Below are 25434 nucleotides of genomic sequence, written 5' to 3'. Positions count from 1 at the left end.
TATCACACTTCCTCTCCCCTCCTCCCACACAGAGTCCTTATCACACTTCCTCTCCCCTCCTCCCCAGAGTCCTTATCACACTTCCTCTCCCCTCCTCCCCACAGAGTCCTTATCACACTTCCTCTCCCCTCCTCCCCACAGAGTCCTTCTCACCCTTCCTCTCCCCTCCTCCCCACAGAGTCCTTATCACACTTCCTCTCCCCTCCTCCCCAGAGTCCTTCTCACCCTTCCTCTCCCCTCCTCCCCACAGAGTCCTTCTCACACTTCCTCTCCCCTCCTCCCCAGAGTCCTTCTCACCCTTCCTCTCCCCTCCTCCCCACAGAGTCCTTCTCACACTTCCTCTCCCCTCCTCCCCAGAGTCCTTCTCACACTTCCTCTCCCCTCCTCCAAACAGAGTCCTTCTCACCCTTCCTCTCCCCTCCTCCCCCCAGAGTCCTTCTCACCCTTCCTCTCCCCTCCTCCCCACAGAGTCCTTATCACACTTCCTCTCCCCTCCTCCCCAGAGTCCTTCTCACCCTTCCTCTCCCCTCCTCCCCACAGAGTCCTTCTCACCCTTCCTCTCCCCTCCTCCCCACAGAGTCCTTCTCACCCTTCCTCTCCCCTCCTCCCCACAGAGTCCTTATCACACTTCCTCTCCCCTCCTCCACACAGAGTCCTTCTCACCCTTCCTCTCCCCTCCTCCCCACAGAGTCCTTATCACACTTCCTCTCCCCTCCTCCCCACAGAGTCCTTATCACACTTCCTCTCCCCTCCTCCCCACAGAGTCCTTCTCACCCTTCCTCTTCCCTCCTCCCCACAGAGTCCTTATCACACTTCCTCTCCCCTCCTCCCCAGAGTCCTTATCACACTTCCTCTCCCCTCCTCCCCACAGAGTCCTTATCACACTTCCTCTCCCCTCCTCCCCACAGAGTCCTTCTCACACTTCCTCTCCCCTCCTCCCCAGAGTCCTTCTCACCCTTCCTCTCCCCTCCTCCCCAGAGTCCTTCTCACCCTTCCTCTCCCCTCCTCCCCACAGAGTCCTTATCACACTTCCTCTCCCCTCCTCCCCAGAGTCCTTCTCACCCTTCCTCTCCCCTCCTCCCCACAGAGTCCTTCTCACACTTCCTCTAACCTCCTCCCCAGAGTCCTTCTCACACTTCCTCTCCCCTCCTCCCCAGAGTCCTTCTCACCCTTCCTCTCCCCTCCTCCCCACAGAGTCCTTATCACACTTCCTCTCCCCTCCTCCCCAGAGTCCTTCTCACCCTTCCTCTCCCCTCCTCCCCACAGAGTCCTTCTCACACTTCCTCTCCCCTCCTCCCCACAGAGTCCTTCTCACCCTTCCGCTCCCCTCCTCCCCACAGAGTCCTTATCACACTTCCTCTCCCCTCCTCCCCACAGAGTCCTTCTCACCCTTCCTCTCCCCTCCTCCCCACAGAGTCCTTATCACACTTCCTCTCCCCTCCTCCCCACAGAGTCCTTATCACACTTCCTCTCCCCTCCTCCCCAGAGTCCTTCTCACCCTTCCTCTCCCCTCCTCCCCAGAGTCCTTATCACACTTCCTCTCCCCTCCTCCCCAGAGTCCTTCTCACCCTTCCTCTCCCCTCCTCCCCACAGAGTCCTTCTCACCCTTCCTCTCCCCTCCTCCCCAGAGTCCTTCTCACCCTTCCTCTCCCCTCCTCCCCACAGAGTCCTTATCACACTTCCTCTCCCCTCCTCCCCACAGAGTCCTTATCACACTTCCTCTCCCCTCCTCCCCACAGAGTCCTTCTCACCCTTCCTCTCCCCTCCTCCCCACAGAGTCCTTATCACACTTCCTCTCCCCTCCTCCCCAGAGTCCTTATCACACTTCCTCTCCCCTCCTCCCCACAGAGTCCTTCTCACCCTTCCTCTCCCCTCCTCCCCACAGAGTCCTTCTCACCCTTCCTCTCCCCTCCTCCCCACAGAGTCCTTATCACACTTCCTCTCCCCTCCTCCCCAGAGTCCTTCTCAGCCTTCCTCTCCCCTCCTCCCCACAGAGTCCTTCTCACACTTCCTCTCCCCTCCTCCCCAGAGTCCTTCTCACCCTTCCTCTCCCCTCCTCCCCACAGAGTCCTTCTCACACTTCCTCTCCCCTCCTCCCCAGAGTCCTTCTCACCCTTCCTCTCCCCTCCTCCCCAGAGTCCTTCTCACCCTTCCTCTCCCCTCCTCCCCAGAGTCCTTCTCACCCTTCCTCTCCCCTCCTCCCCACAGAGTCCTTCTCACCCCTTCCTCTCCCCTCCTCCCCACAGAGTCCTTCTCACCCTTCCTCTCCCCTCCTCCCCACAGAGTCCTTCTCACCCTTCCTCTCCCCTCCTCCCCACAGAGTCCTTCTCACCCTTCCTCTCCCCTCCTCCCCACAGAGTCCTTCTCACCCTTCCTCTCCCCTCCTCCCCACAGAGTCCTTCTCACCCTTCCTCTCCCCTCCTCCCCACAGAGGGTCCTTCTCACCCTTCCTCTCCCCTCCTCCCCACAGAGTCCTTCTCACCCTTCCTCTCCCCTCCTCCCCCCAGAGTCCTTCTCACCCTTCCTCTCCCCTCCTCCCCACAGAGTCCTTATCACACTTCCTCTCCCCTCCTCCCCACAGAGTCCTTCTCACCCTTCCTCTCCCCTCCTCCCCACAGAGTCCTTATCACACTTCCTCTCCCCTCCTCCCCAGAGTCCTTATCACACTTCCTCTCCCCTCCTCCCCACAGAGTCCTTATCACACTTCCTCTCCCCTCCTCCCCACAGAGTCCTTCTCACACTTCCTCTCCCCTCCTCCCCAGAGTCCTTCTCACACTTCCTCTCCCCTCCTCCCCAGAGTCCTTCTCACCCTTCCTCTCCCCTCCTCCCCACAGAGTCCTTATCACACTTCCTCTCCCCTCCTCCCCAGAGTCCTTCTCACCCTTCCTCTCCCCTCCTCCCCACAGAGTCCTTCTCACACTTCCTCTAACCTCCTCCCCAGAGTCCTTCTCACCCTTCCTCTCCCCTCCTCCCCACAGAGTCCTTCTCACCCTTCCTCTCCCCTCCTCCCCACAGAGTCCTTCTCACCCTTCCTCTCCCCTCCTCCCCACAGAGTCCTTATCACACTTCCTCTCCCCTCCTCCCCACAGAGTCCTTATCACACTTCCTCTCCCCTCCTCCCCAGAGTCCTTCTCACCCTTCCTCTCCCCTCCTCCCCACAGAGTCCTTCTCACCCTTCCTCTCCCCTCCTCCCCACAGAGTCCTTCTCACCCTTCCTCTCCCCTCCTCCCCACAGAGTCCTTATCACACTTCCTCTCCCCTCCTCCCCACAGAGTCCTTCTCACCCTTCCTCTCCCCTCCTCCCCAGAGTCCTTATCACACTTCCTCTCCCCTCCTCCCCACAGAGTCCTTATCACACTTCCTCTCCCCTCCTCCCCAGAGTCCTTCTCACCCATCCTCTCCCCTCCTCCCCAGAGTCCTTATCACACTTCCTCTCCCCTCCTCCCCACAGAGTCCTTCTCAACCTTCCTCTCCCCTCCTCCCCAGAGTCCTTCTCACCCTTCCTCTCCCCTCCTCCCCAGAGTCCTTATCACACTTCCTCTCCCCTCCACCCCAGAGTCCTTATCACACTTCCTCTCCCCTCCTCCCCACAGAGTCCTTATCACACTTCCTCTCCCCTCCTCCCCAGAGTCCTTATCACACTTCCTCTCCCCTCCTCCCCACAGAGTCCTTCTCACCCTTCCTCTCCCCTCCTCCCCCCAGAGTCCTTATCACACTTCCTCTCCCCTCCTCCCCAGAGTCCTTCTCACCCTTCCTCTCCCCTCCTCCCCAGAGTCCTTCTCACCCTTCCTCTCCCCTCCTCCCCACAGAGTCCTTATCACACTTCCTCTCCCCTCCTCCCCAGAGTCCTTCTCACCCTTCCTCTCCCCTCCTCCGCACAGAGTCCTTCTCACCCTTCCTCTCCCCTCCTCCCCACAGAGTCCTAATCACACTTCCTCTCCCCTCCTCCCCAGAGTCCTTATCACACTTCCTCTCCCCTCCTCCCCACAGAGTCCTTCTCACCCTTCCTCTCCCCTCCTCCCCACAGAGTCCTTCTCACCCTTCCTCTCCCCTCCTCCCCAGAGTCCTTATCACACTTCCTCTCCCCTCCTCCCCACAGAGTCCTTCTCACCCTTCCTCTCCCCTCCTCTCCACAGAGTCCTTCTCACACTTCCTCTCCCCTCCTCCCCACAGAGTCCTTATCACACTTCCTCTCCCCTCCTCCCCAGAGTCCTTATCACACTTCTTCTCCCCTCCTCCCCACAGAGTCCTTATCACACTTCCTCTCCCCTCCTCCCCAGAGTCCTTATCACACTTCCTCTCCCCTCCTCCCCACAGAGTCCTTCTCACCCTTCCTCTCCCCTCCTCCCCACAGAGTCCTTCTCACCCTTCCTCTCCCCTCCTCCCCACAGAGTCCTTCTCACCCTTCCTCTCCCCTCCTCCCCACAAAGTCCTTATCACACTTCCTCTCCCCTCCTCCCCAGAGTCCTTCTCAGCCTTCCTCTCCCCTCCTCCCCACAGAGTCCTTCTCACCCTTCCTCTCCCCTCCTCCCCAGAGTCCTTATCACACTTCCTCTCCCCTCCTCCCCACAGAGTCCTTCTCACACTTCCTCTCCCCTCCTCCCCACAGAGTCCTTCTCACCCTTCCTCTCCCCTCCTCCCCACAGAGTACTACTCACCCTTCCTCTCCCCTCCTCCCCACAGAGTCCTTATCACACTTCCTCTCCCCTCCTCCCCACAGAGTCCTTATCACACTTCCTCTCCCCTCCTCCCCACAGAGTCCTTCTCACCCTTCCTCTCCCCTCCTCCCCACAGAGTCCTTATCACACTTCCTCTCCCCTCCTCCCCAGAGTCCTTCTCACCCTTCCTCTCCCCTCCTCCCCACAGAGTGCTTCTCACCCTTCCTCTCCCCTCCTCCCCAGAGTCCTTCTCACCCTTCCTCTCCCCTCCTCCCCACAGAGTCCTTCTCACACTTCCTCTCCCCTCCTCCCCAGAGTCCTTCTCACCCTTCCTCTCCCCTCCTCCCCAGAGTCCTTCTCACCCTTCCTCTCCCCTCCTCCCCAGAGTCCTTCTCACCCCTTCCTCTCCCCTCCTCCCCACAGAGTCCTTCTCACCCTTCCTCTCCCCTCCTCCCCACAGAGTCCTTCTCACCCTTCCTCTCCCCTCCTCCCCACAGAGTCCTTATCACACTTCCTCTCCCCTCCTCCAAACAGAGTCCTTCTCACCCTTCCTCTCCCCTCCTCCCCACAGAGTCCTTCTCACCCTTCCTCTCCCCTCCTCCCCACAGAGTCCTTCTCACCCTTCCTCTCCCCTCCTCCCCCAGAGTCCTTCTCACCCTTCCTCTCCCCTCCTCCCCACAGAGTCCTTATCACACTTCCTCTCCCCTCCTCCCCAGAGTCCTTCTCACCCTTCCTCTCCCCTCCTCCCCACAGAGTCCTTCTCACCCTTCCTCTCCCCTCCTCCCCACAGAGTCCTTATCACACTTCCTCTCCCCTCCTCCCCAGAGTCCTTATCACACTTCCTCTCCCCTCCTCCCCACAGAGTCCTTATCACACTTCCTCTCCCTCCTCCCCACAGAGTCCTTCTCACACTTCCTCTCCCCTCCTCCCCAGAGTCCTTCTCACACTTCCTCTCCCCTCCGCCCCAGAGTCCTTCTCACCCTTCCTCTCCCCTCCTCCCCACAGAGTCCTTATCACACTTCCTCTCCCATTCTCCCCAGAGTCCTTCTCACCCTTCCTCTCCCCTCCTCCCCACAGAGTCCTTCTCACCCTTCCTCTCCCCTCCTCCCCACAGAGTCCTTATCACACTTCCTCTCCCCTCCTCCCCACAGAGTCCTTATCACACTTCCTCTCCCCTCCTCCCCACAGAGTCCTTCTCACCCTTCATCTCCCCTCCTCCCCACAGAGTCCTTATCACACTTCCTCTCCCCTCCTCCCCAGAGTCCTTCTCACCCTTCCTATCCCCTCCTCCCCACAGAGTCCTTCTCACACTTCCTCTCCCCTCCTCCCCAGAGTCCTTCTCACCCTTCCTCTCCCCTCCTCCCCAGAGTCCTTCTCACCCTTCCTCTCCCCTCCTCCCCAGAGTCCTTCTCACCCTTCCTCTCCCCTCCTCCCCACATAGTCCTTCTCACCCTTCCTCTCCCCTCCTCCCCACAGAGTCCTTCTCACCCTTCCTCTCCCCTCCTCCCCACAGAGTCCTTATCACACTTCCTCTCCCCTCCTCCAAACAGAGTCCTTCTCACACTTCCTCTCCCCTCCTCCCCACAGAGTCCTTCTCACCCTTCCTCTCCCCTCCTCCCCCACAGAGTACTACTCACCCTTCCTCTCCCCTCCTCCCCACAGAGTCCTTCTCACCCTTCCTCTCCCCTCCTCCCCACAGTGTCCTTATCACACTTCCTCTCCCCTCCTCCACACAGAGTCCTTCTCACCCTTCCTCTCCCCTCCTCCCCACAGAGTCCTTATCACACTTCCTCTCCCCTCCTCCCCACAGAGTCCTTATCACACTTCCTCTCCCCTCCTCCCCACAGAGTCCTTCTCACCCTTCCTCTCCCCTCCTCCCCACAGAGTCCTTCTCACACTTCCTCTCCCCTCCTCCCCACAGAGTCCTTCTCACCCTTCCTCTCCCCTCCTCCCCACAGAGTCCTTCTCACCCTTCCTCTCCCCTCCTCCCCACAGAGTCCTTCTCACCCTTCCTCTCCCCTCCTCCCCACAGAGTCCTTCTCACCCTTCCTCTCCCCTCCTCCCCACAGAGTCCTTATCACACTTCCTCTCCCCTCCTCCCCACAGAGTCCTTCTCACACTTCCTCTCCCCTCCTCCCCAGAGTCCTTCTCACCCTTCCTCTCCCCTCCTCCCCACAGAGTCCTTCTCACCCTTCCTCTCCCCTCCTCCCCAGAGTCCTTCTCACCCTTCCTCTCCCCTCCTCCCCACAGAGTCCTTATCACACTTCCTCTCCCCTCCTCCCCACAGAGTCCTTCTCACACTTCCTCTCCCCTCCTCCCCAGAGTCCTTCTCACCCTTCCTCTCCCCTCCTCCCCACAGAGTCCTTCTCACCCTTCCTCTCCCCTCCTCCCCAGAGTCCTTCTCACCCTTCCTCTCCCCTCCTCCCCACAGAGTCCTTATCACACTTCCTCTCCCCTCCTCCCCACAGAGTCCTTCTCACCCTTCCTCTCCCCTCCTCCACAGAGTCCTTATCACACTTCCTCTCCCCTCCTCCCCACAGAGTCCTTATCACACTTCCTCTCCCCTCCTCCCCAGAGTCCTTATCACACTTCCTCTCCCCTCCTCCCCACAGAGTCCTTATCACACTTCCTCTCCCCTCCTCCCCAGAGTCCTTATCACACTTCCTCTCCCCTCCTCCCCACAGAGTCCTTCTCACCCTTCCTCTCCCCTCCTCCCCAGAGTCCTTATCACACTTCCTCTCCCCTCCTCCCCACAGAGTCCTTATCACACTTCCTCTCCCCTCCTCCCCAGAGTCCTTATCACACTTCCTCTCCCCTCCTCCCCACAGAGTCCTTCTCACCCTTCCTCTCCCCTCCTCCCCACAGAGTCCTTATCACACTTCCTCTCCCCTCCTCCCCAGAGTCCTTATCACACTTCCTCTCCCCTCCTCCCCACAGAGTCCTTCTCACCCTTCCTCTCCCCTCCTCCCCACAGAGTCCTTCTCACCCTTCCTCTCCCCTCCTCCCCACAGAGTCCTTCTCACACTTCCTCTCCCCTCCTCCCCAGAGTCCTTCTGACCCTTCCTCTCCCCTCCTCCCCACGGAGTCCTTCTCACCCTTCCTCTCCCCTCCTCCCCACAGAGTCCTTATCACACTTCCTCTCCCCTCCTCCCCACAGAGTCCTTCTCACACTTCCTCTCCCCTCCTCCCCAGAGTCCTTCTCACACTTCCTCTCCCCTCCTCCCCACAGAGTCCTTCTCACCCTTCCTCTCCCCTCCTCCCCACAGAGTCCTTATCACACTTCCTCTCCCCTCCTCCCCAGAGTCCTTCTCACACTTCCTCTCCCCTCCTCCCCAGAGTCCTTCTCACCCTTCCTCTCCCCTCCTCCCCAGAGTCCTTATCACCCTTCCTCTCCCCTCCTCCCCACAGAGTCCTTCTCACACTTCCTCTCCCCTCCTCCCCACAGAGTCCTTCTCACCCTTCCTCTCCCCTCCTCCCCAGAGTCCTTCTCACCCCTTCCTCTCCCCTCCTCCCCACAGAGTCCTTCTCACCCTTCCTCTCCCCTCCTCCCCACAGTGTCCTTATCACACTTCCTCTCCCCTCCTCCACACAGAGTCCTTCTCACCCTTCCTCTCCCCTCCTCCCCACAGAGTCCTTATCACACTTCCTCTCCCCTCCTCCCCACAGAGTCCTTATCACACTTCCTCTCCCCTCCTCCCCACAGAGTCCTTCTCACCCTTCCTCTCCCCTCCTCCCCACAGAGTCCTTCTCACACTTCCTCTCCCCTCCTCCCCACAGAGTCCTTCTCACCCTTCCTCTCCCCTCCTCCCCACAGAGTCCTTCTCACCCTTCCTCTCCCCTCCTCCCCACAGAGTCCTTCTCACCCTTCCTCTCCCCTCCTCCCCACAGAGTCCTTCTCACCCTTCCTCTCCCCTCCTCCCCACAGAGTCCTTATCACACTTCCTCTCCCCTCCTCCCCACAGAGTCCTTCTCACACTTCCTCTCCCCTCCTCCCCAGAGTCCTTCTCACCCTTCCTCTCCCCTCCTCCCCACAGAGTCCTTCTCACCCTTCCTCTCCCCTCCTCCCCAGAGTCCTTCTCACCCTTCCTCTCCCCTCCTCCCCACAGAGTCCTTATCACACTTCCTCTCCCCTCCTCCCCACAGAGTCCTTCTCACACTTCCTCTCCCCTCCTCCCCAGAGTCCTTCTCACCCTTCCTCTCCCCTCCTCCCCACAGAGTCCTTCTCACCCTTCCTCTCCCCTCCTCCCCAGAGTCCTTCTCACCCTTCCTCTCCCCTCCTCCCCACAGAGTCCTTATCACACTTCCTCTCCCCTCCTCCCCACAGAGTCCTTCTCACCCTTCCTCTCCCCTCCTCCACAGAGTCCTTATCACACTTCCTCTCCCCTCCTCCCCACAGAGTCCTTATCACACTTCCTCTCCCCTCCTCCCCAGAGTCCTTATCACACTTCCTCTCCCCTCCTCCCCACAGAGTCCTTATCACACTTCCTCTCCCCTCCTCCCCAGAGTCCTTATCACACTTCCTCTCCCCTCCTCCCCACAGAGTCCTTCTCACCCTTCCTCTCCCCTCCTCCCCAGAGTCCTTATCACACTTCCTCTCCCCTCCTCCCCACAGAGTCCTTATCACACTTCCTCTCCCCTCCTCCCCAGAGTCCTTATCACACTTCCTCTCCCCTCCTCCCCACAGAGTCCTTCTCACCCTTCCTCTCCCCTCCTCCCCACAGAGTCCTTATCACACTTCCTCTCCCCTCCTCCCCAGAGTCCTTATCACACTTCCTCTCCCCTCCTCCCCACAGAGTCCTTCTCACCCTTCCTCTCCCCTCCTCCCCACAGAGTCCTTCTCACCCTTCCTCTCCCCTCCTCCCCACAGAGTCCTTCTCACACTTCCTCTCCCCTCCTCCCCAGAGTCCTTCTGACCCTTCCTCTCCCCTCCTCCCCACGGAGTCCTTCTCACCCTTCCTCTCCCCTCCTCCCCACAGAGTCCTTATCACACTTCCTCTCCCCTCCTCCCCACAGAGTCCTTCTCACACTTCCTCTCCCCTCCTCCCCAGAGTCCTTCTCACACTTCCTCTCCCCTCCTCCCCACAGAGTCCTTCTCACCCTTCCTCTCCCCTCCTCCCCACAGAGTCCTTATCACACTTCCTCTCCCCTCCTCCCCAGAGTCCTTCTCACACTTCCTCTCCCCTCCTCCCCAGAGTCCTTCTCACCCTTCCTCTCCCCTCCTCCCCAGAGTCCTTATCACCCTTCCTCTCCCCTCCTCCCCACAGAGTCCTTCTCACACTTCCTCTCCCCTCCTCCCCACAGAGTCCTTCTCACCCTTCCTCTCCCCTCCTCCCCAGAGTCCTTCTCACCCTTCCTCTCCCCTCCTCCCCACAGAGTCCTTCTCACCCTTCCTCTCCCCTCCTCCCCACAGAGTCCTTCTCACCCTTCCTCTCCCCTCCTCCCCACAGAGTCCTTCTCACCCTTCCTCTCTCCTCCTCCCCACAGAGTCCTTATCACACTTCCTCTCCCCTCCTCCCCACAGAGTCCTTATCACACTTCCTCTCCCCTCCTCCCCAGAGTCCTTCTCACCCTTCCTCTCCCCTCCTCCCCACAGAGTCCTTATCACACTTCCTCTCCCCTCCTCCCCACAGAGTCCTTATCACACTTCCTCTCCCCTCCTCCCCAGAGTCCTTCTCACCCTTCCTCTCCCCTCCTCCCCACAGAGTCCTTCTCACCCTTCCTCTCCCCTCCTCCCCACAGAGTCCTTCTCACCCTTCCTCTCCCCTCATCACCCCTCCCTCACCCTTGCTCTCCCCTTCTCACCCTTCATCTTCCCTCATCACCCCTCACTCCCCCTTCCTCTCCCCTCCTCACCCCTTCCTCCCCTTCCTCTCCCCTCCTCTCCCCTTCCTCCCCCTCCTCCACAGAGTCCTCCTCAGGCAGGTCTATTCCAGTCCTGCTTCACTAATAGACAGACTTACTGTAAACTGGAAGCTGAAATAGGTCCATGATAACATTGTGGACAGTAATAGCTGTTGTCGTAGTGGAACAACAAACTGCACAGTCATATGTAGGTGTGTCTGTCATATTATGAAACATGATGAAGCTGAATTGTGAGACACATGGAATAATAGCAAATCCAGGAAGCACAATGGGGACGTCTGTATTCTCTATTGAAGTTAAGAACAAGGCCTTCCTGTGGATCCTGTTCAGAAGCAGTGCACTGTGTAGAACATCTGAACCCATTTGTGACACAGTACTTGTATAAGTCCATGACCCTCCACCATGTTGGCACAGAGAGAAGAGGAGGGATACTGCAGGTCGGTCCTACCTGGGGCTGCCTGCATCTCCACCAGTCCCCCGGCTGCAATCAGGGCCTCCATGATCTTCACGTGGTGTTCTGGGTTTACGTCCGCACTGCAGGCAGATGGACAGGCAAGGAAATAGGTCAGAGGTCAAATGAAGGGACAGAGAGGTCAAGAAGTCATTGATGTAAATATTGACATAAACATAACATAGTGTTGATGGGGAGTCAAGAGTTACAACGTCACTTTAATAGAGCGAGAAAGAGGGGAGGGGTGAGAAAGAGAGAGCATGCTATCCATCAGATAACAATAAAAGCTATTTGTATGGTTGAACTGCAGTAGAAAATGAAACAAAATGGCTTCTTTGAAGGAACTGGAAAACTAGTAAAAGTTCTAGTGATAGTTTCTGGGTTATGAACCCGTTCCCTCCTTCCCTCCATCCCGCTCTCCTCTATTGAATTTTACCTGCTGCTGGGTCAGAGAAACTGTTGATTAACTTATGTACTTATTCCCTATAATTCAAGTCCTGTGGTGGCTGTGTGACGGACCTCTCTCGGAGGAAGATGACTAAACAAAATGACTTTTTGAGGCATTATACACTTTCAAGTCAAATCAAAATCAAATCAAATGGTATTGGTCACACACACATGGTTAGCAGATGTTATTGCAAGTGTAGCGAAATGCTTATGCTTCTAGTTCCGACAGTGCAGTAATATCTAACAAGTAATATAACAATTCCACAGCAACTATCTAATACACACAAATCTAAGTAAAGGGATGGAATAAGAATATATACATATAAATATATGGATGAGCGATGACTGAGAGGCGTAGGCAAGATGCAGTAGATGGTATAAAATACAGTATATAAACTCAGCAAAAAAAGAAACGTCCCTTTTTCAGGACCCTGTCTTTCAAAGATAATTCGTAAAAATCCAAATAACTTCACAGACATTCATTGTAAAGGGTTTTAACACTGTTTCACATGCTTGTTCAATGAACCATAAACAATCAATGAACATGCTGTAAATAATTGCTGAACATGCAATTAATGAACTGTATATTTTACTACTGTATGTTCTACTACTATATGATCTACTACTATATGTTCTACTACTATATGATCTACTACTATATGTTCTACTACTATATGATCTACTACTATATGATCTACCACTATATGATCTACTACTATATGTTCTACTATATGTTCTACTAATATATGATCTACTACTATATGTTCTACTACTATATGATCCACTATATGTTCTACTACTATATGATCTACTACTATATGATCTACTACTATATGTTCTACTACCATATGATCCACTACTATATGATCTACTATATGTTCTACAACTATATGATCTACTATATGATCTACTCCTATATGATCTACTACTATATGTTCTACTACCATATGATCCACTACTATATGATCTACTATATGTTCTACAACTATATGATCTACTACTATATGATCTACTATATGTTCTACTACTATATGATCTACTACTACATGTTCTACTACTATATGTTCTACAACTATATGATCTACTATATGTTCTACTACTATACGATCTATTATATAATCTACTACTATATGATCTACTACTATATGTTCTACTACTATATGTTCTACTACAATATGATCTATTATATGATCTACTACTATATGATCTACTATATGTTCTACAACTATATGATCTACTACTATATGTTCAAATACTATATGATCTCCTACTATATGATCTACAATATGTTCCACTACTATATGATCTACTACTATATGTTCTACTACTATATGTTCTACTACTATATGATCTACTACAATATGATCTACTACTATATGATCTACTATATGTTCTATTACTATATGATCTACTACTATATGATCTACTATATCTTCCACTACTATATGATCTACTACTATATGTTCTACTACTATATGTTCTACTACTATATGATCTACTATATGTTCTACAACTATATGATCTACTACTATATGATCTACTACTATATGATATACTACTATATGTTCTACTACTATATGTTCTACTACAATATGATCTACTACTATATGATCTACTATATGTTCTACAACTATATGATCTACTACTATATGTTCTACTACTATATGATCTACTACTATATGATCTACTACTATGATCTACTACTATATGATCTACTATATGTTCTATTACTATATGATCTACTACTCTATGATCTACTACTATATGATCTACTATATGTTCTACTACTATATTGTCACGTCCTGGCCAGTATAAGGGTTAATTGTTATTGTAGTTTGGTCAGGATGTGGCAGTGGGTATTTGTTTTATGTGGTTCGGGTGGTGTTTTGGTAGAAGGGCGTTTGATTTAGTATTTCCGGCTTTTTGGTTTATGGTCTATGTTTATGTATTTCTATGTGTAGTCTAGTGAGTGTGTTTCTATGGTTGGTTAATTGGGGTTGGGACTCTCAATTGAAGGCAGGTGTTTTCTCTTTGCCTTTGATTGAGAGTCCTATATATTAGGGTGTGTTTGTCATTTGTGGGAGATTGTTTCTTGTTTTGCTGAGTGAGCCTTTCAAGACTGTTTCGTTGTTCGTGAGTAAGTTGTTTATTATTTTTGTGTTCACTTCTGAGTTAATAAACTTCAAGATGAGCATTGTCAATCCTGCTGCATATTGGTCCTCCTTTTCTGACGATGATTTCTCTATATCGTCTGACGACGACGATAAGCGTGACATATATGTTCTACTACTATATGATCTACTACAATATGATCTACTACTATATGATCTACTATATGTTCTATTACTATATGATCTACTACTCTATGATCTACTACTATATGATCTACTATATCTTCCACTACTATATGTTCTACTACTATATGATCTACTACTATATGATCTACTACTATATGTTCTACTACTATATGATCTACTACTATATGTTCTACTATTATATGATCTACTACTATATGATCTACTACTATATGTTCTACTATTATATGATCTACTACTATATGATCTACTACTATATGATCTACTTTATGTTCTATTACTATATGATCTACTATATGTTCCACTACTATATGATCTATATGGTTTATTATATGATCTACTACTATATGATCTACTACTATATGTTCTACCACTATATGATCTACCACTATATGATCTACTACTATATGATCTACTACTATATGATCTACAACTTGTCACGTCCTGACCAGTATAGGGGTTATTTGTTATTGTAGTTTGGTCAGGACGTGGCAGGGGGTATTTGGTTTATGTGGTTCGGGGTGTGTGTCTATGTAGAGGGGTGTTTGATTTATGTATTCCGGGGTTTTGGGCACCTTTCTATGTTAGTGTATTTCTATGTTCTGTCTAGTCTAGCCTTGAAGTGCGTGCCTCCAGTCTGATACCTCCAATACCAGCACCACGCACTAGGCTTCCAGTGCATCAGCCCAGTCCAGTATGTCCTGTGCCCGCTCCTTGCACTAGCCTTAAAGTGCGTGTCTCCAGTCTGGTACCTCCACTACCAGCCCCACGCACTAGGCTTCCAGTGCGTCACCTCAGTCCCGAGCTTCCTACGACAGTACTCCGTCCAGAGTGTCCGACGACAGTGCCCCGTCCAGAGTGTCCGACGACAGTGCCCCGTCCAGAGTGTCCGACGACAGTGCCCCGTCCAGAGTGTCCGGCGACAGTGCCCCGTCCAGAGTGTCCGGCGACAGTGCCCCGTCCAGAGTGTCCGGCGACAGTGCCCCGTCCAGAGTGTCCGGCGACAGTGCCCCGTCCAGAGTGTCCGGCGACAGTGCCCCGTCCAGAGTGTCCGGCGACAGTGCCCCGTCCAGAGTGTCCGGCGACAGTGCCCCGTCCAGAGTGTCCGGCGACAGTGCCCCGTCCAGAGTGTCCGACGACAGTGCCCCGTCCAGAGTGTCCGGCGACAGTGTACAGTCCGGAACCGAGTGAGTCTGCCTACAGTCTGGAGCTCCCAGAGGACAGTCCAGGGTCTGTAGTGACTGGCCTTATATTCAGTGGGGGTGGACTGGTCAGGAGGGCACTAAGACCTGAGCCTGAGCCATCTCCACTGTAGGAGGTTTGGGGAGGGGGGGTGTATGCAAGAGTGCCGTCGGTGACGGCAGCCACCCTCCCTTCCCTCCCTTTAGTTTAGGGGATTTAGTTGTATTTTTGTTTTGGGGTGATTTTTTTTTGTTGGGGGGGTACTGTCACGTCCTGACCAGTATAGGGGTTATTTGTTATTGTAGTTTGGTCAGGACGTGGCAGGGGGTATTTGGTTTATGTGGTTCGGGGTGTGTGTCTATGTAGAGGGGTGTTTGATATATGTATTCCGGGATTTTTGGGCACTGTTCTATGTTAGTGTATTTCCATGTTCTGTCTAGCCTAGTCTATTTCTATGTTTAGTTTATTGGGGTTGGACCTTCAATTGGAAGCAGCTGGTTATCGTTGCTTCTGATTGAAGGTCATATAATTAGGAGTTTGTTTTCATGGGTTTTATGTGGGAGGTTGTGCTGTGTATAGCTTTGTGCCTTACCGGCCTGTTATTAGTCGTTGTGTTTTTTGTGTACGTGTTTGTTTTGGTTTACCTTCTTTGTCCATTTAATAAAAGAAGATGAGTGCACATATTCCTGCTGCATTTTGGTCCACTCTACCCTACGACAACCGTGACACTACTATATGATCTACTGCTATATGATCTACTACTATATGTTCTACTATATGTTCTACTATATGATCTACTATATGTTCTACTAGTATATGATCTACTACTATATGATCTACTATATGATCTATTATATGATCTACTACTATATGATCTACTATATGATCTACTACTATATGATCTACTATATGATCTACTATATCTTCTACTACTATATGATCAACTACTATATGATCTACTGCTATATGTTCTAATACTGTATGATCTACGACTATATGATCTACTATATGTTCTACTACCATATGATGTACTACTATATGTTCTACTACTATATGTTCTACAACTATATGTTCTACAACTATATGATCTACAAATATATGATCTACTACTATATGATCTACTACTATATGATCTACTACTATATGTTTTAATTCTATATGATCTACTACTAAATGATCTACTATATGATCTACTACTCTATGTTCTACTACTATATGATCTACTATTATATGATATACTATATGTTCTACTACCATATGATCTACTACTATATGATCTACTACTATATGATCTACTATATGTTCTACTACTATATGATCTACTACTATATGTTCTACTACTATATGATCTACAACTATATGATCTACTACTATATGATCTACTACTATATGTTCTGCAACTATATGATCTACTACTATATGATCTACTACTATATGATCTACTATATGATCTACTATATCTTCTACTACTATATGATCAACTACTATATGATCTACTGCTATATGTTCTAATACTGTATGATCTACGACTATATGATCTACTATATGTTCTACTACCATATGATCTACTACTATATGTTCCACTACTATATGATCTACTATATGATCTACTACTATATGTTCTACTACTATATGTTCTACAACTATATGTTCTACAACTATATGATCTACAAATACATGATCTACTACTATATGATCTACTACTATATGATCTACTACTATATGTTTTAATTCTATATGATCTACTACTAAATGATCTACTATATGATCTACTACTCTATGTTCTACTACTATATGATCTACTACTATATGATCTACTATTATATGATATACTATATGTTCTACTACCATATGATCTACTACTATATGATCTACTACTATATGATCTACTATATGTTCTACTACTATATGATCTACTACTATATGTTCTACTACTATATGATCTACAACTATATGATCTACTACTATATGTTCTGCAACTATATGATCTACTACTATATGATCTACTATATGTTCTACTACTATATGATCTACTATATGTTCTACTACTATATGATCTACTACTATATGTTCTACTCTATGATCTACAACTATATGATCTACTATATGTTCTACAACTATATGATCTACAACTATATGATCTATTACTATATGTTCTACTACTATATGATCTACTACTATATGATCTACTACTATATGATCTACTAATATATGTTCGACTACCATATGATCTACTACTATATGATCTACTAGTTAATGAACTACTAATTAATGAACGGTATGTTTTACCCTTGTATGATCTACTACTATATGATCTACTATATGTTCCACTACTATATGATCTACTATATGATCTACTACTATATGATCTACTATTTTAATATCTATTACTATATGATCTACTATATGTTCTACAACTATATGATCTACTATATGATCTACTGCTATATGATCTACTACTATATGATCTACTATTATATGATCTACTGCTATATGACCTACTATATGTTCCACTACTATATGATCTACTACTATATGATCTACTACTATATGTTCTACAACTATATGATCTACTACTATATGATCTACTATATGTTCTACTACTATATGATCTACTACTATATGTTCTACTATATGATCTACAACCATATGATCTACTATATGTTCTACAACTATATGATCTACAACTATATGATCTATTACTATATGTTCTACTACCATATGATCTACTACTATATGATCTACTATATGATCTACAACTATATGATCTACAACTATATGATCTATTACTATATGTTCTACTACCATATGATCTACTACTATATGTTCTACTACTATATGACCTACTATATGTTCTACTATATTATCTACTACTATATGATCTACCATATGATCTACTACTATATGATCTACTACTATATGCTCTAATACTATGTGATCTACAACTATATGATCTACTATATGTTCTACTACAATATGATCTACTACTATATGATCTACTATATGTTCTACTACTATATGATCTACTACATGATCTACTACTATTTGATCTACTATATGATCTACTACTATATGTTCTACTGCTATATTTTCCAATACTATATGATCTACTACTATATGATCTACTATTTTATGATCTACTACTATATGATCTACTATATGTTCCACTACCATATGATCTACTACTATATGTTCTACTACTATATGATCTACTACTATATGTTCTACTACTATATGATCTACAACTATATGATCTACTACTATATGATCTACTACTATATGTTCTACAACTATATGATCTACTACTATATGATCTACTATATGTTCTACTACTATATGATCTACTATATGTTCTACTACTATATGATCTCCTACTATATGTTCTACTCTATGATCTACAACTATATGATCTACTATATGTTCTACAACTATATGATCTACAACTATATGATCTATTACTATATGTTCTACTACTATATGATCTACTACTATATGATCTACTACTATATGATCTACTAATATATGTTCGACTACCATATGATCTACTACTATATGATCTACTAGTTAATGAACTACTAATTAATGAACTGTATGTTGTACCCTTGTATGATCTACTACTATATGATCTACTATATGTTCCACTACTATATGATCTACTACTATATGATCTACTACTATATGTTCTACAACTATATGATCTACTACTATATGATCTACTATATGTTCTACTACTATATGATCTACAACTATATGATCTACTACTATATGATCTACTACTATATGATCTACTACTATATGTTCTACAACTATATGATCTACTACTATATGATCTACTATATGTTCTACTACTATATGATCTCCTACTATATGTTCTACTCTATGATCTACAACTATATGATCTACTATATGTTCTACAACTATATGATCTACAACTATATGATCTATTACTATATGTTCTACTACTATATGATCTACTACTACATGATCTACTACTATATGATCTACTAATATATGTTCGACTAGCATATGATCTACTACTATATGATCTACTAGTTAATGAACTACTAATTAATGAACTGTATGTTTTACCCTTGTAGGATCTACTACTATATGATCTACTATATGTTCCACTACTATATGATCTACTATATGATCTACTACTATATGATCTACTATTTTAATATCTATTACTATATGATCTACTATATGTTCTACAACTATATGATCTACTATATTATCTACTACTATATGATCTACAACTATATGATCTACTATTATATGATCTACTATTATATGATCTACTACTATATGTTCTACTACTATATGATCTACTACTATATGATCTACTACTATATGTTCTACAACTATATGATCTACTACTATATGATCTACTATATGTTCTACTACTATATGATCTATTACTATATGTTCTACTACCATATGTTCTACTACCATATGATCTACTACTATATGATCTACTACTATATGATCTACTATATTATCTACTACTATATGATCTACTATATGATCTACTGCTATATGATCTACTACTATATGATCTACTATTATATGATCTACTACTATATGACCTACTATATGTTCTACTACCATATGATCTACTACTATATGATCTACTATTATATGATCTACAACTATATGATCTACTATTATATGATCTACTACTATATGTTCTACTACTATATGATCACTACTATATGATCTACTACTATATGTTCTACAACTATATGATCTACTACTATATGATCTACTATATGTTCTACTACTATATAATCTACTATATGTTCTACTACTATATGATCTACAACTATATGATCTATTACTATATGTTCTACTACCATATGATCTACTACTATATGATCTACTATATGACCTACAACTATATGATCTACAACTATATGATCTATTTCTATATGTTCTACTACCATATGATCTACTACTATATGTTCTACTACTATATGATCTACTACTATATTATCTACTACTATATGTTCTACAACTATATGATCTACTACTATATGATCTACTATATGTTCTACTACTATATGATCTACTACTATATGTTCTACTATATGATCTACAACTATATGATCTACTATATGTTCTACAACTATATGATCTACAACTATATGATCTATTACTATATGTTCTACTACCATATGATCTACTACTATATGATCTACTATATGATCTACAACTATATGATCTACAACTATACGATCTATTACTATATGTTCTACTACCATATGATCTACTACTATATGATCTACTATATTATCTACTACTATATGACCTACTATATGTTCTACTACCATATGATCTACTACTATAGTATCTACTACTATATGTTCTACAACTATATGATCTACTACTATATGATCTACTATATGTTCTACTACTATATGATCTACTACTATATGTTCTACTATATGATCTACAACTATATGATCTACTATATGTTCTACAACTATATGATCTACAACTATATGATCTATTACTATATGTTCTACTACCATATGATCTACTACTATATGATCTACTATATGAACTACAACTATATGATCTACAAAATGTTCTACAACTATATGATCTACTATATGATCTACAACTATACGATCTATTACTATATGTTCTACTACCATATGATCTACTACTATATGATCTACTATATGATCTACTATTACATGATCTACTACTATATGACCTACTATATGTTCTACTACCATATGATCTACTACTATATGATCTACTACTATATGATCTACAACTATATGATCTATTACTATATGTTCTACTACCATATGATCTACTACTATATGTTCTACTACTATATGACCTACTATATGTTCTACTATATGTTCTACTACTATATGATCTACTACTATATGATCTACTATATGTTCTACTACTATTTGATCTACTATATGATCTACTACTATATGTTCTACTGCTATATCTTCTAATACTATATGATCTACTACTATATGATCTACTATTTTATGATCTACTACTATATGATCTACTATATGTTCCACTACCATATGATCTACTACTATATGTTCTACTACTATATGATCTACTACTATATGTTCTACTACTATATGATCTACAACTATATGATCTACAACTATATGATCTACTACTATATGATCTACTACTATATGTTCTACTACTATATGATCTACTATATGATCTACTACTATATGATCTACAACTATATGATCTATTACTATATGTTCTACTACTATATGATCTACTACTATATGATCTACTAATATATGTTCGACTACCATATGATCTACTACTATATGATCTACTAGTTAATGAACTACTAATTAATGAACTGTATGTTTTACCCTTGTATGATCTACTACTATATGATCTACTATATGTTCCACTACTATATGATCTACTATATGATCTACTACTATATGATCTACTATATCTTCCACTACTATATGATCTACTACTATATGTTCTACTACTATATGTTCTACTACTATATGATCTACTATATGTTCTACAACTATATGATCTACTACTATATGATCTACTACTATATGATATACTACTATATGTTCTACTACTATATGTTCTACTACAATATGATCTACTACTATATGATCTACTATATGTTCTACAACTATATGATCTACTACTATATGTTCTACTACTATATGATCTACTACTATATGATCTACTACTATGATCTACTACTATATGATCTACTATATGTTCTATTACTATATGATCTACTACTCTATGATCTACTACTATATGATCTACTATATGTTCTACTACTATATTGTCACGTCCTGGCCAGTATAAGGGTTAATTGTTATTGTAGTTTGGTCAGGATGTGGCAGTGGGTATTTGTTTTATGTGGTTCGGGTGGTGTTTTGGTAGAAGGGCGTTTGATTTAGTATTTCCGGCTTTTTGGTTTATGGTCTATGTTTATGTATTTCTATGTGTAGTCTAGTGAGTGTGTTTCTATGGTTGGTTAATTGGGGTTGGGACTCTCAATTGAAGGCAGGTGTTTTCTCTTTGCCTTTGATTGAGAGTCCTATATATTAGGGTGTGTTTGTCATTTGTGGGAGATTGTTTCTTGTTTTGCTGAGTGAGCCTTTCAAGACTGTTTCGTTGTTCGTGAGTAAGTTGTTTATTATTTTTTGTGTTCACTTCTGAGTTAATAAACTTCAAGATGAGCATTGTCAATCCTGCTGCATATTGGTCCTCCTTTTCTGACGATGATTTCTCTATATCGTCTGACGACGACGATAAGCGTGACATATATGTTCTACTACTATATGATCTACTACAATATGATCTACTACTATATGATCTACTATATGTTCTATTACTATATGATCTACTACTCTATGATCTACTACTATATGATCTACTATATCTTCCACTACTATATGTTCTACTACTATATGATCTACTACTATATGATCTACTACTATATGTTCTACTACTATATGATCTACTACTATATGTTCTACTATTATATGATCTACTACTATATGATCTACTACTATATGTTCTACTATTATATGATCTACTACTATATGATCTACTACTATATGATCTACTTTATGTTCTATTACTATATGATCTACTATATGTTCCACTACTATATGATCTATATGGTTTATTATATGATCTACTACTATATGATCTACTACTATATGTTCTACCACTATATGATCTACCACTATATGATCTACTACTATATGATCTACTACTATATGATCTACAACTTGTCACGTCCTGACCAGTATAGGGGTTATTTGTTATTGTAGTTTGGTCAGGACGTGGCAGGGGGTATTTGGTTTATGTGGTTCGGGGTGTGTGTCTATGTAGAGGGGTGTTTGATTTATGTATTCCGGGGTTTTGGGCACCTTTCTATGTTAGTGTATTTCTATGTTCTGTCTAGTCTAGCCTTGAAGTGCGTGCCTCCAGTCTGATACCTCCAATACCAGCACCACGCACTAGGCTTCCAGTGCATCAGCCCAGTCCAGTATGTCCTGTGCCCGCTCCTTGCACTAGCCTTAAAGTGCGTGTCTCCAGTCTGGTACCTCCACTACCAGCCCCACGCACTAGGCTTCCAGTGCGTCACCTCAGTCCCGAGCTTCCTACGACAGTACTCCGTCCAGAGTGTCCGACGACAGTGCCCCGTCCAGAGTGTCCGACGACAGTGCCCCGTCCAGAGTGTCCGACGACAGTGCCCCGTCCAGAGTGTCCGGCGACAGTGCCCCGTCCAGAGTGTCCGGCGACAGTGCCCCGTCCAGAGTGTCCGGCGACAGTGCCCCGTCCAGAGTGTCCGGCGACAGTGCCCCGTCCAGAGTGTCCGGCGACAGTGCCCCGTCCAGAGTGTCCGGCGACAGTGCCCCGTCCAGAGTGTCCGGCGACAGTGCCCCGTCCAGAGTGTCCGGCGACAGTGCCCCGTCCAGAGTGTCCGGCGACAGTGCCCCGTCCAGAGTGTCCGGCGACAGTGCCCCGTCCAGAGTGTCCGACGACAGTGCCCCGTCCAGAGTGTCCGGCGACAGTGTACAGTCCGGAACCGAGTGAGTCTGCCTACAGTCTGGAGCTCCCAGAGGACAGTCCAGGGTCTGTAGTGACTGGCCTTATATTCAGTGGGGGTGGACTGGTCAGGGAGGGCACTAAGACCTGAGCCTGAGCCATCTCCACTGTAGGAGGTTTGGGGAGGGGGGGTGTATGCAAGAGTGCCGTCGGTGACGGCAGCCACCCTCCCTTCCCTCCCTTTAGTTTAGGGGATTTAGTTGTATTTTTGTTTTGGGGTGATTTTTTTTGTTGGGGGGGTACTGTCACGTCCTGACCAGTATAGGGGTTATTTGTTATTGTAGTTTGGTCAGGACGTGGCAGGGGGTATTTGGTTTATGTGGTTCGGGGTGTGTGTCTATGTAGAGGGGTGTTTGATATATGTATTCCGGGATTTTTGGGCACTGTTCTATGTTAGTGTATTTCCATGTTCTGTCTAGCCTAGTCTATTTCTATGTTTAGTTTATTGGGGTTGGACCTTCAATTGGAAGCAGCTGGTTATCGTTGCTTCTGATTGAAGGTCATATAATTAGGAGTTTGTTTTCATGGGTTTTATGTGGGAGGTTGTGCTGTGTATAGCTTTGTGCCTTACCGGCCTGTTATTAGTCGTTGTGTTTTTTGTGTACGTGTTTGTTTTGGTTTACCTTCTTTGTCCATTTAATAAAAGAAGATGAGTGCACATATTCCTGCTGCATTTTGGTCCACTCTACCCTACGACAACCGTGACACTACTATATGATCTACTGCTATATGATCTACTACTATATGTTCTACTATATGTTCTACTATATGATCTACTATATGTTCTACTAGTATATGATCTACTACTATATGATCTACTATATGATCTATTATATGATCTACTACTATATGATCTACTATATGATCTACTACTATATGATCTACTATATGATCTACTATATCTTCTACTACTATATGATCAACTACTATATGATCTACTGCTATATGTTCTACTACTGTATGATCTACGATATATGATCTACTATATGTTCTACTACCATATGATGTACTACTATATGTTCTACTACTATATGTTCTACAACTATATGTTCTACAACTATATGATCTACAAATATATGATCTACTACTATATGATCTACTACTATATGATCTACTACTATATGTTCTACTTCTATATGATCTACTACTATATGATCTACTATATGATCTACTACTATATGTTCTACTACTATATGATCTACTACTATATGATCTACTATATGTTCTACTACTATATGATCTACTACTATATGATCTACTACTATATGATCTACTACTATGTTCTACTACTATATGTTCTACTACTATATGTTCTACTACTATATGTTCTACAACTATATGATCTACAACTATATGATCTACTACTATATGATCTACTACTATATGATCTACTACTATATGTTCTAACTCTATATGATCTACTACTATATGATCTACTATATGATCTACTACTATATGTTCTACTACTATATGATCTACTACTATATGATCTACTATATGTTCTACTACCATATGATCTACTACTATGTGATCTACTACTATATGATCTACTACTATATGATCTACTACTATATGTTCTACTACTATATGTTCTACTACTATATGATCTACTACTATATGATCTACTACTATATGATCTACTACTATATGTTCTACTACTATGTTCTACTACTATATGATCTACTACTATATGATCTACTACTATGTTCTACTATATGATCTACTACTATATGATCTACTACTATATGTTCTACTACTATATGATCTACTACTATATGATCTACTATATGTTCTACTACTATATGATCTACTACTATATGATCTACTATATGTTCTACTAATGATCTACTATATGATCTACTACTATATGATCTACTATATGATCTACTACTATATGATCTACTACTATATGTTC

At 44.9% G+C, this 25434-nt stretch overlaps 1 protein-coding gene across 1 annotated transcript in view; it reads right to left on the bottom strand.

Annotated features, from left to right (window-relative positions):
• The window catches only part of LOC106560529 (phosphatidylinositol 3-kinase regulatory subunit gamma), a 376411-nt gene that overhangs the window by 144201 nt on the left and 206776 nt on the right, over positions 1–25434 (bottom strand). Inside the window, exon 7 of the mRNA XM_045687847.1 lies at positions 10969–11054. Coding sequence (XP_045543803.1) covers positions 10969–11054 — 86 coding nt within the window. The remainder of the gene's footprint in view (positions 1–10968; positions 11055–25434) is intronic.

Source organism: Salmo salar, chromosome ssa10, assembly GCF_905237065.1.
Source record: "Salmo salar chromosome ssa10, Ssal_v3.1, whole genome shotgun sequence".
NCBI lineage: Eukaryota > Metazoa > Chordata > Actinopteri > Salmoniformes > Salmonidae > Salmo > Salmo salar.
Note: the sequence above shows the minus strand (reverse complement) of the source record. Positions and strands in the feature narration are given on the sequence as shown.